The 14,004-nt window shown below is 40.0% G+C and overlaps 1 protein-coding gene and 1 pseudogene across 1 annotated transcript in view; one reads left to right on the top strand and one right to left on the bottom strand.

The window, feature by feature from the left end:
- Positions 1-14,004, top strand: part of MCPH1 (microcephalin 1) — a 111,501-nt gene that overhangs the window by 56,995 nt on the left and 40,502 nt on the right. Inside the window, exon 10 of the mRNA XM_050801080.1 lies at positions 12,869-12,906. Coding sequence (XP_050657037.1) covers positions 12,869-12,906 — 38 coding nt within the window. The remainder of the gene's footprint in view (positions 1-12,868; positions 12,907-14,004) is intronic.
- LOC126961084 (adenylate kinase isoenzyme 6-like) lies at positions 9,092-9,597 on the bottom strand (annotated as a pseudogene).

Below are 14,004 nucleotides of genomic sequence, written 5' to 3'. Positions count from 1 at the left end.
AGACACTAATATTTTATGAATGCAGTTTTACAGTTTGCAGTAATGCCAGGCCTTTGGCTGTTTTCCATTAGATGGTGCACTTGGCTGGAAGCATACACTCTTGTAGCTTTGATTTTAAATTTAACTTTCAAGTTGAAAGAGCAGTGACTCATCCAAAGAACAGGTGATATTTATTTTTTTTTTCTTGAACATACAGCATGGGTATGTTGTTATCACACATTTAGGGGAACTGCCACACTTCCTCGAACATGACACCCTCTGTAAATATCCATGTAAATCATTTCCATTGTTCAGACCTGCTGTACGCAGAAAGATAGGGCCTTTAGTGCCGACCACCCGGCCGGTGAGGTCTGTAAGATCGAAGGTGCCCTTGGTTTCCAACACAGCTGTTTCAGTGATCTGTAATTGCTTTGATAAATCACTTTTGGCAGAGTGTACCCAGAGCTGGCAGTGGCGGGGATGTGCTGGTTGTAACAGGTGTGGGGTCTATCAGCAGATGTTGCTTGATGAAGCCATTTAAAAAACAGCTGCCTCTTGATAGCCTAACAGTTGCCGTCAGCCCCCATTAGCATGTTTTTTTCTTGCTGTGTATGAGATAAAATATTTCTACAGAAAACATTAAATAGGATCTTCAAAGAACTCCATCTTTTTGAAAATGTGTTTTCTTTGTTCAATAACTGAGTTTGCATGCCTTGTAAATATGTGGTTCAGAAATTGTCAAATGTGTTTTGGACTGGACGTGGTAGAAATGAGGACCAACCAGGGTGGATCTCCTGTGCCTCAGTGGTCGTCTTAGGCCATGTAAATGTAGAGGCCATGGACGGAGGACATTTCCCACTGGGAGACCCACAGGCACTGAGAGAGGAGCTAGCCAAAGAAATCTATTTAAGATCTGCTGCTTTGGCCAGGCATGGTGGCTCACGCCTATAATCCCAGCACTTTGGGAGACCAAGGTGGGTGAATCACCTGAGGTCAGGAGTTTGAGATCAGCCTGGCCAACAGGCAAAACCCTGTCTCTACTAAAAGTACAAAAAATTAGCTGGTTGTGGTGGTGCACACCTGTAGTCCCAGCTACTCCGGAGGCTGAGGCAGGAGAATCACTTGAACCCAGGAGGTGGAGGTTGCAGTGAGCCGAGATCCTGCCACTGCACTTTGGCCTGGGCAACAGAGCAAGATTCCACCTCAGAAAAAAGAAAAAAAAGAAAAGGAAAGAAAAGCTCTGCTGGTAGGCATTCTATGCACTGAGCAAAGGAGAGATGTGCAGGCCCAATTTAAATAGTTACAGCTGCTAGCTCCTAAGGTCTAGCTTACTACATGCACCATCTGGGGGGAGTGAGCTTAATGATAGTAAACTGTGCTAAATTGGTCTAGAAATATCAAATTAATCTGTTTGAGATATGCAGAAACTCAAACAAAATAATAGCTTGCTGAAGTAGCAAACTTGAATCCTTATTTTTATTTTAAAAGGGAGTAAAGGGCCTGGAGATAAAAAGTGCTCTGCACTGCGCCTCCCTGGTATGAGTCCTTCTCCTTTAGGCAGCGGCCCCTTCCCGCGGAGCTGTTCACACCAAGCGACCCTCCCACCGCGCTGCTCCCACCACCCCGTGTCCACCCCGTCCTCGAACGCCTGATGTCTCAGCACATCACCGGCATTCTCTTCCTCTTACCACTAATTAGTTCGAGACTGTGACTCACTTCTGTCCAACAAGACGTGAAGGGAAGCCTTCCTGGGAGGTTTCTGGAAAGTGTTCTCTCACTTGTGATAGCCCTGGGAAGAAATGCTCCCCGGGTCCTCAGAGCTTTGTTGTGGCTGGACGCATCTCCTGGAACTGCCACAGCGGAGGAGGAAGCCAAGAGAGTGAACCAAAGAAAGGAAGGGCGGAGGGCGGGGGAGGCCTGCAAACCTTACGGCTTATTTCCACTGACATCAGAGACTCGTGTTAATAAGGGACAAGTGGCTTCATTTGTTATGCTCCTCAGACACGGGGTAAGGTAGACACAGAAATGCAGAGCTGCACGCATTTGTCCTAAAGGCTAGAATTTACTTTAAATGTGAGTGGTTTTCCCAGGAAAGTTGTATGTCTGTTCTCTTGAGGAACAATTATTTCCTCCCCAATTCTTTCTCTCTCTCTCTCCTGACTTCGTGATTCGCCCACCTCGGTCTCCCAAAGTGCTAGGATTACAGGCGTGAGCCACCGTGCCCGGCCCTTTTTTTTGTATTTTAGTAGAGACAAGTTTTCACCATGTTGGCCAGGATGGTCTGATCTCCTGACCTGGTGATTCGCTCACCTCAGCCTCTCAAAGTGTTAGGATTACAGGCGTGAGCCACCACGCCCGGCCTAATTTTTGTACTTAGTACAGACGGGGTTTCACCATGTTGGCCAGGTTGGTCTCAAACTCCTGACCTCAAGTGATCCACCCGCCTTGGCCTCCCAAAGTGCTGGGATTACAGGCTTGAGCCACCGTGCTTGACCCTCAATTATATTTATTTCTTTGCCTTTCCTTACGTCTTTAACTCTTCACACTTTTAAAAAAGTTATTGCCTTCCAAATAATATTTAGGAATATAAATTATTTGATATTAATCCAGGGTAATTTCGATTCATTTTTTAAAAAGGGGAATAAAAACATGATTATTCAGCAGGGGTTAAATAGAATGACAAAAACTGCAATTCAAAATTAATGAGGCATTATAACAGGGTTTGTTAAAAAAATTATGAGGCATTTAAAATAGATTTTTGGCATATCCTTTTGTGACTTTTGGATATGACTTTAGACTTAGTTCATATATCAATAGTGAGTCTTTATAGGAAAAGAATATAATATTCAGTGACTGTCAACCCAGAGCAGCTCGGTATGAAGCACTTCTTCTTCTGGTCTCCCTTATCGGTGATTTTCAATTTTGAAAACTTTTTTTTTGAAGTTGTGTTGTTTTATTTTTCTGCAGAAATATCTTCTGCTTTTCATTTTGAAGTATATTTGCTATTTATTTGCAATCTAGTTCTCATCATTAAAAGCAGTACTAAAATATTATCCCAGAATTTATAGGTTGTGTCTTTTTGTCCTTTTTTTGTTTTTGGTATTTTTCTGTCACTTTACTTCCTCAGGTGAAGTTTTAACAAAAATGAGGGACCATGGATAGGAAAGTAGGAATCAAACAGTTTACAGGGTTGAAATTGTGGTATAATTCTTCTTTTGTTTTGTTTTGTTTAAAGACAGGGTCTTGCTCTGTTGCCCAGGCTGGAGTGCTGTGGCGAGATCATAGCTCACTGCAGCCTTGATCTCCTGGGCTCCAGTGATCCCTCCAGCCTTGGCCTCATGAGTAGCTGAGACTCCAGGCAGATGCCACCACACTCAGCTAATTTTTTTTGTTTGTTTTAGAGATGGGATTCGACTGTGTTGCCCAGGCTGGTCTTGAACTCTCGGCCTCAAACCATCCACTTACCTGGGTCTCCCAAAGTGCTGGGATTACAGGCATGAACCACCATGCCTGGCCCATGGAGTAATCCTTGTGGAGTTGGAAGGTAGAGGTGTGTATGTGTCTGTTTCTCAAAATAGTAGCATTAGCCAGGAAATCCATGAATTTGCATAGTTTTCCCCAAGATCAGCCCATTTGCTTTGGTGAGTTTGGGGTTATACTTAGAGTGGGTCGTATAAGGAGTTTCTGCCCTACACCTTAGCTTAAGCAATTTGAGCACATTGTTTTTTGAGTTCACCAGCAAAGATCCAGAGCTCAGAGGCGGTCTTTCCTCTGCAGGTGAGAGTGCACCCTCCCTGTACCTCACGGCCTTGGGCTCTGTGGCTTCTTTCCTCCTGCTGCTGCCCCTTATTCTGGGTGGGCTGGAATTCCCTACGGCCCTCTGTCTGGGGAAAGGGGATGTTTGGATGTTCCTGGGTGTCACCTGTGCGTGCCCCCTATGTTGTCCTCCCACCTGCCCTGTCTTGCAAGCATGGCCTGCACCCTTCTCCCACACACCTGGACCCCAGGCTTATTTTTCCTCTGCCTGCCCAGCCCCTCTTCCTGGAGAGGATGATGTGAAAATAAGAACTGACGTTGGGGGTCCCCAGTGACTTCCACAAGGAGCAAGGAGCTGGGTGCATGTGTAGACCCTGTGGGAGCTTTAGTGTTAGATACCGAGTTTGCTAGATGAAACATCTTTTTAATTGAGGTGGTGCAGATGTATTGTTTGAACACTTTAGACACTAATGATGAACTACTTGGAGGTACTTTTTTTTTTTTTTTTGCTATGAAACTTAGAAAAAAATATTTAACATAGTAAGTATTGAAAACTGATACTGGTGCTGTATGGATCACTATTACTGTATTATTTGAGACTGTTCAGAAAAGGTATTATAGTTTTTAGAAAAACAGAGCAACCTGAATATTAAAAGTCTCTGAATTTGAGTAAAACACAGTCCACATAAGGGAAAAAATATATAAGGAAGGACAATTAAATTATGAAACTGTTACTATAAGAAAGTTAAAGGCTGAGCACAGTGGCTCATGCTTGTAATCCCAGCAGTTTGAGAGGCTGAGGCAGGAGGATCGCTTGAGGCCAGGAGTTCAAGACCAGCTTGGGCAAAGAAGTGAGACCTCATCTTTACTAAAAATAAGTTTTTAAAATATTAGTTGGACATGATGGTGGCCACCTGTGGTCCCAGCTATTAGGGAGGCTTGAGCCCAGGAATTCGAGGCTGCTCTGGGCCATGATTGTACCACTGTACTCCAGCCTGGGCAAGAGTGAGACCCTGTCTCAAAAATAAGCACACAAAAAAGAAAGTTAAAGATTTTAGTCTCAATTTTTTACATTGAACCCATCTTTAGATCACAGAATGTATAAAATTAAAAACGGGGGATATCAACATTATTATATTGAATGTTACAGCTTATTATTATATTTAATAAGCTACTCATTTAAAGATCTGCGGTGTCTTGGGTCCACAGACTGAGTCTTTCTGAAGGTGCTTTACATGATGTAGCTGCCAGGGATCTAGGTCATATAATATCCTCAGGATGGGATTTGAAGACATTTTTCCAGAATTTATCTTTTTTCATATTGGATTTTATTGTTTTTAATTTCCTCTATAGCAAAATTTATGTAAATGTATGATTCTGATAGTACTGTATATATTTAGATGGGTTTATACTGGTCATGAACAAGGTTAATAATCTTTGTGAATATGTGGATTATCTCCTTTTTTTAGTTATTCTTAAGGAAAATTAATTTCACTGTTTACCAAAGAGCTGATACCTAAACCCAAAAGATTTCAAAGAATGTTTTTTTTTTTTTTAAATGTTTCTATTTATCACTAAGAAAATGAGTATATCTGTTTAACTTGACCTACCTCTGGTCTTACTAAAACAAAATCAGCTCTACTATTTCCCAAATAATCATCCATTCAATATTCTTTCTCTCTGTCTCTCCCGGCTCCCTCATCTCTATTCATTTAGAACTTTCAGAAAATTCTTTTGTGTAGTTAGTGTTTCATGTTGGTTATTGTTTCTCACTGGTCAGTGGATTATTTCACGTGACCACCTTTTTCACGTTTGCTCTGATTGCCTTTGGATGCGCCTAACTGTGTGCTTTTCCTATTAAGAAAAAGAATCCTGCATGTTTTTTTGTCATTGAATAACAATGTTAAAAACAGAAAAGCGTTGTTTTTCTTCTTTGTAGTAGGCATTCTGTGGTAGATACCTTGACATACTTAAATTTGTGAGATGTGTCCAGAAGAATGGAAGAGTAATATCTCATATTAACATATTGCTAATAATAAGATAAAGGTTTCAGCTTCCTGGAGCTGTCCATATAATAGAATTTTGTACATGTTTTTTCATTTCTGAGATCCTTATACTTTGGGTTTTTTATTATTTTTTTTTGAGACAAAGTCTCGCTCTGTCGCCCAGGCTGGAGTGCAGTGGCTCGATCTCCGCTCACTGCAACTTCTGCCTCCTGGGTTCAAGCGATTCTCCTACCTCAGCCTTCCAAGTAGCTGGGATTACAGGTGCCTGCCACCACACCCAGCTAATTTTTGTGTTTTTAGTAGAGACGGGGTTTCACCACGTTGGCCAGGCTGGTCTCGAACTCCTGACCTCAAGTGATTTGCCCACCTTGGCCTCCCAAAGTGCTGGATTACAGATGTGAGCCACCATGCCCGGCTCTGAGATCCTCATTCTTTTAACTAAAATGTTAAGATATATGCTTTATGCTTTTGCTGCCTCTCGTGTTTCATGAATGCAAGTAAACCCATGAGTAACTCATGAATACGCATAAACTTGTGGGCCTCCAAACCATGCCCTGCCAGTGGCCATGCCACAAGAATCAGAGGCAGTACCTTCACTTTGTGGTTGCTATATTATTCCACCATTATAAGCTTTAGTAGAAAATGTAGATACGGTTGTTAAACTGAAGGAGTGTTGTCTCAAACTGAAGGAGAAAAGTAGTGTTGCTGCTATAAGATGAATATAAACCAAGTGGTATCTTTTCTACCATCCAAATAGCAATTAGGAAAGTCTTTCTTTGCTCATACCATTCCAAAGGGAATCGTCTTATTCTTTCTCTAAATCTCCTTACAATGGAGGCTGCTACAGTTTAAGTATCGCAGGTTTTTTTTTTCAGATTTCACCTGCAGTGCCTATAAATTTGGGGGAATGCCTTTTTTGTTTTGGGGTGCCCAACATACTCAGTGGATCTTGGGCCTACCATAAAGTGACCTTCCTTACTCACCTGTAAGGCTGAGAACACCGTAAGCAAGGTACCAGGCTTGTTTCCCCAAGAGGGCTTTGTAAGCGTTGGTGCCATAAAATCAACCTGAGGACTTAGGTGACTGGTTATTTCTGAGTAAGTGAATATCACTCTCAAATATGACATTCCAGCAAAGGCCGTGGTTGCATAGCCACTGTTTTCAGTTGTGTCCTGGTAACTAGGAAGATGGATTGTTTTTAATCTATGCAAATAATTATATTGCCCTGAAAAGAAGGATACTCAATTACAGTTTCACAATTCTGGAGGGATCAGGCAGGGATAGTGAGATACCATTTCCAAATGTTTCCTCTCTGTTTATAAAAGCACAGTGGACTGAATTGTTATGAGATACAGAGAGGGAGAAGAGAAAGGGTCCCTTATGTATCCAGAATATAGAGCATTAAAATAGCAACAATACTGCAAACAAAAGCCACAGTCCTCCTTCAGTAGTTCATCTGGGCCTAGTCATTAATTTTTGTTCCACTTGATCTTGGGTTAGTCTCGTGAATCCCTCTGCTTCTCAATGAGAGTTATAGAAATCCTCTTCCCCTGGTGGGGTCTCAGCATTATTTAGACAATGCCATAAGAAGCCTGTACCCAAAAGTACCCAGCATGGTTCTTCTCCACGGGGCTCTAAAAGAGCCCCTTCTTGGTCGAAGGTAAGTCACTCTGGCCTATAACTGATTGCAGATGCTGATCAGGGAAGTGTCAGAGAAAAACAGAAATCTGTAGGTGACAAAAGAAATGGCTGTGGTTATCATATTACTGATAATTTTCAAAACTAAATTTATCGAGAGTTCATTACAAGAGTATTGGCAACTGATAAGTAAAGTTAGTTATGGTATGCAAAATGGAGTCAACCCAAAAAAGTTCTAGATACAGCATCTGGAAACACCATAATTAACCTTATTTTAAAAGAACAGTGGATGTTACATCTAATTTATAAAAATGGAAGAATATAATCTTTACAGAAAAAATCTTCAGATATAACAAAATAGTCCCAAGACATAACACACAATGAATATGCCAAGCATATAATTAGAATAAACAAAGAATGTCACATAAAGAGGGTTAGTTTGGAGGGGACATAAACACCTATATATTAATAACATATATTTAACCTAGGGCTGGCTAAGTATCTTTTTTGATTTGACAACTTGTCCCCATATAACTTATCAATAGTAACAGATCAAATGGATCTCCTGATTATTTTGAGCATCTGTCTTTTATTAAAGTAAAAGCACAAATACTTGTTATTTTCCAGGTATGTCTGGGGAATCTCAGACAGTTTTTTGTTTTGTTTTGTGTTTTTGAGATGGAGTCTCACTCTGTCGCCCAGGCTGGAGTGCAGTGGCCTGATCTCAGCTCACTGCAACCTCTGCCTCCTGGGTTTCAAGCCATTCTCCTGCTCCAGCCTCCCAAGTAGCTGGGATTACAGGTGCCTGCCACCACGCCTGGGTAATTTTTGTATTTTTAGTAGAGACGGGGTTTTGCCATGTTGGCCAGGCTGGTCTCAAACTCCTGACCTCAGGTTATCCGCCCACCTCGGCCTCCCAAAGTGCTGGAATTATAGGGATAAGCCACCATGCCCGGCCTCAGACAGTTTGAAGTACAAAATATATCATTTAGGATTTGATTTGGGGAAGGTAAAATATCAAAAATTATCAAGAAATTTTGAATACCTGATTCCAGTAGGCTCATGTAACTTAGAAACAATATTTGACTACTTATTTCATCGAAATGACTGTAAAAGATTTTAAAAGTAAACACAGAGGTAACATGATTGTAAAGAATCTTAGCTCTTTCCTAAGAGACAGGATTTCTTGAATACTCAAGGGCATAATAAAGTCAATATAAACCAAAGAAGGTTATTCTCATAAAACACAGAATCTTTGGAATCTAAGCCAATTGTACCGAAAAAAAAGAATAAACCCTTATTTTTTTTAGGTGAATGTGGTAAACAGTAAACCAAAGAAATGGGCTCATCAATATTGAGCAAACTTTTCTCTTTTTAAAAAATCTTTAGTCTTTATTTTAAGAGATCATCTGCATTTTTTCTGTAATAAACTTAAAAGATATCCACCTGTTTCTTCAGATTTATTTATTCTTTAGCAATTTAAGCATTGAAATGACAGTTTTGTCTCAATCCTTGATAATGCTATATTTTTTGTATTTCAAATGTTTAGCTTTCACATGGAGAAAAAGAAACACAGGCATAAACCTTTATTCTATCCGCCTGCTAGTCCCGCAACACGATTTTAATAAAGTGTTCCTGATACTTTAACAATTTCTATGATGTCTGCAGAGATATATCAGCAAGAGTGATTGTAAAGTAGCTAGTCTTATAAGTCAAGAATTATGATCTTTGATCTGCTGCTCAATCCATTTCCAGATCTGATCTACATTATTTTCTAGCTCTTCTGGTTTACTGCTGGGCAGCTGATGCACGACTTCTTCCTTGTAAGATGCCGTGGCTTCTTCATAAAGAACTTGGAAAATCTCACACTGAATATTGTCTTTCAGTTTCTTCTCATTATAACCCTTCGTTTCAAGTCTTTCGTACAGTACGTTGGCATCTGTTCTCAGCACAAAAACTGTATGAAACCAGCATTCAGGGAAGATATCACAACCGTGGTAATCAACGATAACTCCACATTCTCTCATTTGGTTATCTCACTCATCAGCTACTCTGTCATCATCTAAAATGGGACAATCATACTCTTCATCATAGCCATCGTACAATTGCTCTTCTCGAGCTAAATCATCCACATTGATGTATTTCAATCCTGATTCTGATTTTGATATGTGGTTTTACCAAACCCTAGTGTACCTGGATTTCTATGACATGTTTCCATCACAAAGTTGGAGCAAACTGACACTTTAGGATTGAACTCAGGGAAGTCTGTGGGGTCAAAACTAACTTCATAATATTACTAAGATTTTAACATGCAATGGGTTCACCTTGCTATCTCCGGAAAAAAAAAAATGCACCACTGCACTCCCCCAAGGGCGACAGAGCAAGACCCTGTCTCTCAAAAGTAAATAAATAAATAATTTTAAAAATTATTGTTGAAAAAGGTTTGTGAGATTAATGATTCAATTTGGTTAAGCACAAATTTACATTTTTTTCATAGTCTTAAACCTTAAGTAGGAGTAACGTTCACTTATTTGGTCAGTAAATCTGTATAGCTTTTGTAAGAACATGCACAAGTAGAATAACAATGTGTAATCTGGCTGGGCACAGTGACTATGCCTATAACCCTAGCACTTCGGGAGGCCGAGATGGGAGGATTGCTGAGACCAGGAATTTCAGACCAGCCTGGGCAACATAGCGAGAGACCCCATCTTAAAAAATAATAATAATAATACTTAATGCTGACAACTAATAGAAGACATGACTATTTTTATTAAACCCCAAATATTCACCTAATCTCATTTGCCAAAGATTTACCTAAATATGTGAACTTGAATTCTTAAAACATTTATGTTTCTATAGGAATACTTTTTTTAGTCTGTTGAAAGTATTATTGGAAGTTCAATTTCCTTAATTTATGGGAATTTTAGGAATATTCAATTTATAGGTGCCTCTTTATTTCCAAGCCAGTCAGAACAGAACATCCTTAAGAGCGATCATATTCTCATTTGGTGAGACCATCTCGTGATGGTTATCCCAGGATGGGAGACAATAGCTGCTTTGAAAGCTCCCCTGCCACACTGGGCTTCCAGTACCAGAGCAGCTAACGACCCTGCCCTAACAGAAAATGCTGGGGAACAGGGCACAAGTGTTTACTTGGGTACCCTTCACGGGCACTCCTTTTACCTGGTGGACAGCCTGATTCCTTGTGGTCTGGTCCGGTATCAGGCATTCCTCGCGTGGAAAATGTGCTTATCCTGGCAGACGCCCTTGTGGCTCTTTTCTGACCCCTCTTCAGTTTATGACTGCCTGACTATCGCTCTGGTGCTCAGAGCCTGCCCTTGTGTTCTTCCCCGGCATCCCGGGGAAAACCCAGGCAGCCTGGGAGAGCCCCTGGTTCTTCAGATGGAATGTGCAAATTCAACACACCACCAAGATAGGAAATAAGTTCCAAGATTTATTACTTCCAGATCCTAGAGAGGGAGGGCGCCATGAGTTGGGAAGGCAGTGTTCTATCCCCAGGTCACAAGAAGAAAGAATGAAGTGTCAGGCATAGAGCAAGAGAGAGTGGGACCCATGGGCCAACACCTTTACTGGGGGCCAGGGCATTGTCCAAGCAGGTTTCCTGCAGGGAGTTTTAGTTGGTGAGTTTAAAACAGGCAGTCATGAGTTTCAGGATCACATAGCAACTGAGAGGTGGTCACTGTGGCATACTCCACAGTCCATGTAGGGGTGTGGGGCCGGCAGGGCCGGCCAGGTAGACTGTCCCTTAAAGAGGTCGTCACCAGAAAGAGGAGGTGCATAAGGCAGATCCTGGATCAACCACATTGAGGACTGGGGGTGGCAGGTGGAAGCTGTTGAGGGAAACTAAGCCCTGTTTCTGGTATGAGAAAGTTAAACTTATGTTCAAAATAGATGCCAAGGTATATAAAATTGTAAGTATTTACTACAGTGGCATTTCTGCAATACAAGACATACAAACAGACACAGATAATTTATAAGCCTCAATTCTAAAATTTCAGGCCAGGCGCAGTGGCTCACGCCTGTAATCCCAGCACTTTGGGAGGCCGAGGTGGGTGGATCACCTGAGGTCAGGAGTTCGAGACCAGCCTGGCCAACATGGTGGAACCCTGTCTCTACTAACAAAAATTAGCTGAGTGTGGTAGTGGGTGCCTGTGATCCCAGCTACTTGGGAGACTGAGGCAGGAGAATTGCTTGAACCCGGGAGATGGAGGTTGCAGTGAGCCGAGACTGCACCATTGCACTCCAGCCTGGGCAATAAGAGCGAAATTCCATCTCAAAAAAAAAAAAAAAAAAATAGAAAAAGAAAAAAAATTCAGTCATGGGCCAAACATAAAAGCAGAAATATAAAATTTTATTCCGATGTCTACTTCCTGATAGCATGAAATTCTTAATTGTTTTGAAGCCAAAGTAGAAAAGTAGACAAACAAAAAATACTAGCAAATCAGATTCTGTTATCTTTCACCCAACAGAGACAAGATCTGTATAAACCAGCAGTCCTTCCCCAAGTATGTAATATACAAACCCCTTCATGTCTGTCATTTTCGTCAGCCCTGGGGTCCTTCAAATGCCTTTTGTTCCTTCTCATTTACTTCACATTGACTTTTCAAGACAATTGGTTATACTGCACAGTTGGTTACATTTGAAGTATTTCGTGTGAATTACAAACGTATATGAATAATGTTAATTCATTTTTGTTTATATATGTATATGCATGCATATACATATACACACACTCCTATAGAGTGAACATTTGGCTGAATGTACTACCAAATTGTTAAACAATAGTCATTTCTAGCTGGTGGAATTACAGGAAATTTGTATTTCTGATTATATATTTCTATAGCATTTACATTTTATGCAATTCAGCGTGCATTTCTTAGATAAGCAAAAAAAAAATTAAACATTTAAATTTTTTTTTCAATTCCAGTTAATAGCAGATGTCAACACAACAAATAAGTTCCATTATCCATGCTTCTGTGTGTGGGGGATTTGCTTGACAGGTGCAAGAGAAGCACAAGCATTATTGTGCACCTGTGTCTGAAATGAGAATGAGGTTGCCTAGAAGTCTTGAGAAAAGTGGCTGACGAGTCTACAAAAACGCCCTTATTACCCGAGTCTACAAAAATGCCCTTTTTACCCTTTCTCACTTTGAAGTGTGTAAAGACGTTGACACACTTGGAGGTCTGCTGGCTAACTGGTGGAACAGATTCCTGGGGGAAATATTTTTTTTTTTTGCTCTTGTACCTCATATCTGGATTATTTTGGATTGCTTTTGGGATAGTATCTGAGTTTCTATCAGTTGGGCTGTTTTTTCCAGGAATATAAAATTTTTTTTCTTTGATATATGCTTAAATATTTATTTTTAAGTGATGTAACTTTTCAAAAAACTTATTAAAGTTTATTTCTGTGGGAAAAATATTTTTTATGTTTTTGACTGTTTTTTGTTCCTTCTTGTTTGAAATCTCTAGCCAACAAGAACATTAGTCATGACAAGCATGCCATCTGAGTAAGTACTTGTTTTGATTTCTGTTCAATGTAAAATGTTAACCTTTTCTCTCATATACTGTAATTCTGGGTGCCTTTAGGCAATTTGTCAATCTGTTCCTGTATCACTTTTACTTTACAAAATTAATATCTGAGTTAGAAGGTCACTGAAAATTAAACATGTACCAAATGTGAGCAATTTAGCCTTGAAAATGCTGGGGTTGTTTAGGCAGCATTAAGAGGTGTGTGCTCATTTTGATGTTCTTTTGCTTGCTTGATACCAAATAACTTCATGAATGTTCAAGAAGTGGAACATCATTGACCAAAACATTTCCCTTAAAGGTCTTAAAGCAACACTGCAGCAGAAAGCTTTCCACAGCAGTATGAAAGTTGCTATCTGTGCGTTTTGTGGAAGGGTTAATAGCTTGTTGGCATGCTCTTATCATCTCCCTTAAACATTTAACACAACAAAGAACATCCAACAAAAATACAGTACTATATTCTTTGCAACAGATTTTTGAATTCCTGTTTAAAGGGGAAAACCATGTTTTTGATATCAATCATAGGTTTTAAGGTTTTAAGACATCCATCAAAACATTGGAACATTTCAGTGAAAAATATGCTGCAGAGAGGGGCACGTTTAGAACATTTTCAGTAGTGGGATCCTTTTCCTGCCGGTGGCTTAAAAATAAAAGGATTGTTCATCGAATACCATACATTACATAGTGAAAAAGGGGGTCACTCAAAATTTTTGTAAATATATTATGAAATATATTGAACATCCTAAATAGTCTAATACAGAAGTGAATATTGAATATATGTGTAATATTTTTTAAAGTCTTTGTATTTTTCCAAAAAAAAAAAAATTACTAGTTAACTAGTTCTTTTCTCATTCAAGATTTAAAAATAAAACTTTTCATTTAGGCCATCTTCATGTCTTACTCTTTTTTTCTCCACATAGACTTCTTGTGATAGTTAAGAACAAGACCTGGACATTCTGATTTTATGTGGATTAGCTGTGCCTTGCAGAGACACTCGTTACTTATTGGCACATCCAGCAAGTAGCTGCCAGCCTCAGGATAGAGTTCTAGGGAGTGTCTGGTTTAGAGGTTTTTACTTT

The sequence above is a fragment of the Macaca thibetana genome, chromosome 8, assembly GCF_024542745.1.
Source record: "Macaca thibetana thibetana isolate TM-01 chromosome 8, ASM2454274v1, whole genome shotgun sequence".
Lineage (NCBI taxonomy): Eukaryota > Metazoa > Chordata > Mammalia > Primates > Cercopithecidae > Macaca > Macaca thibetana.
This window is presented reverse-complemented; position numbering and strand designations above follow the sequence as displayed.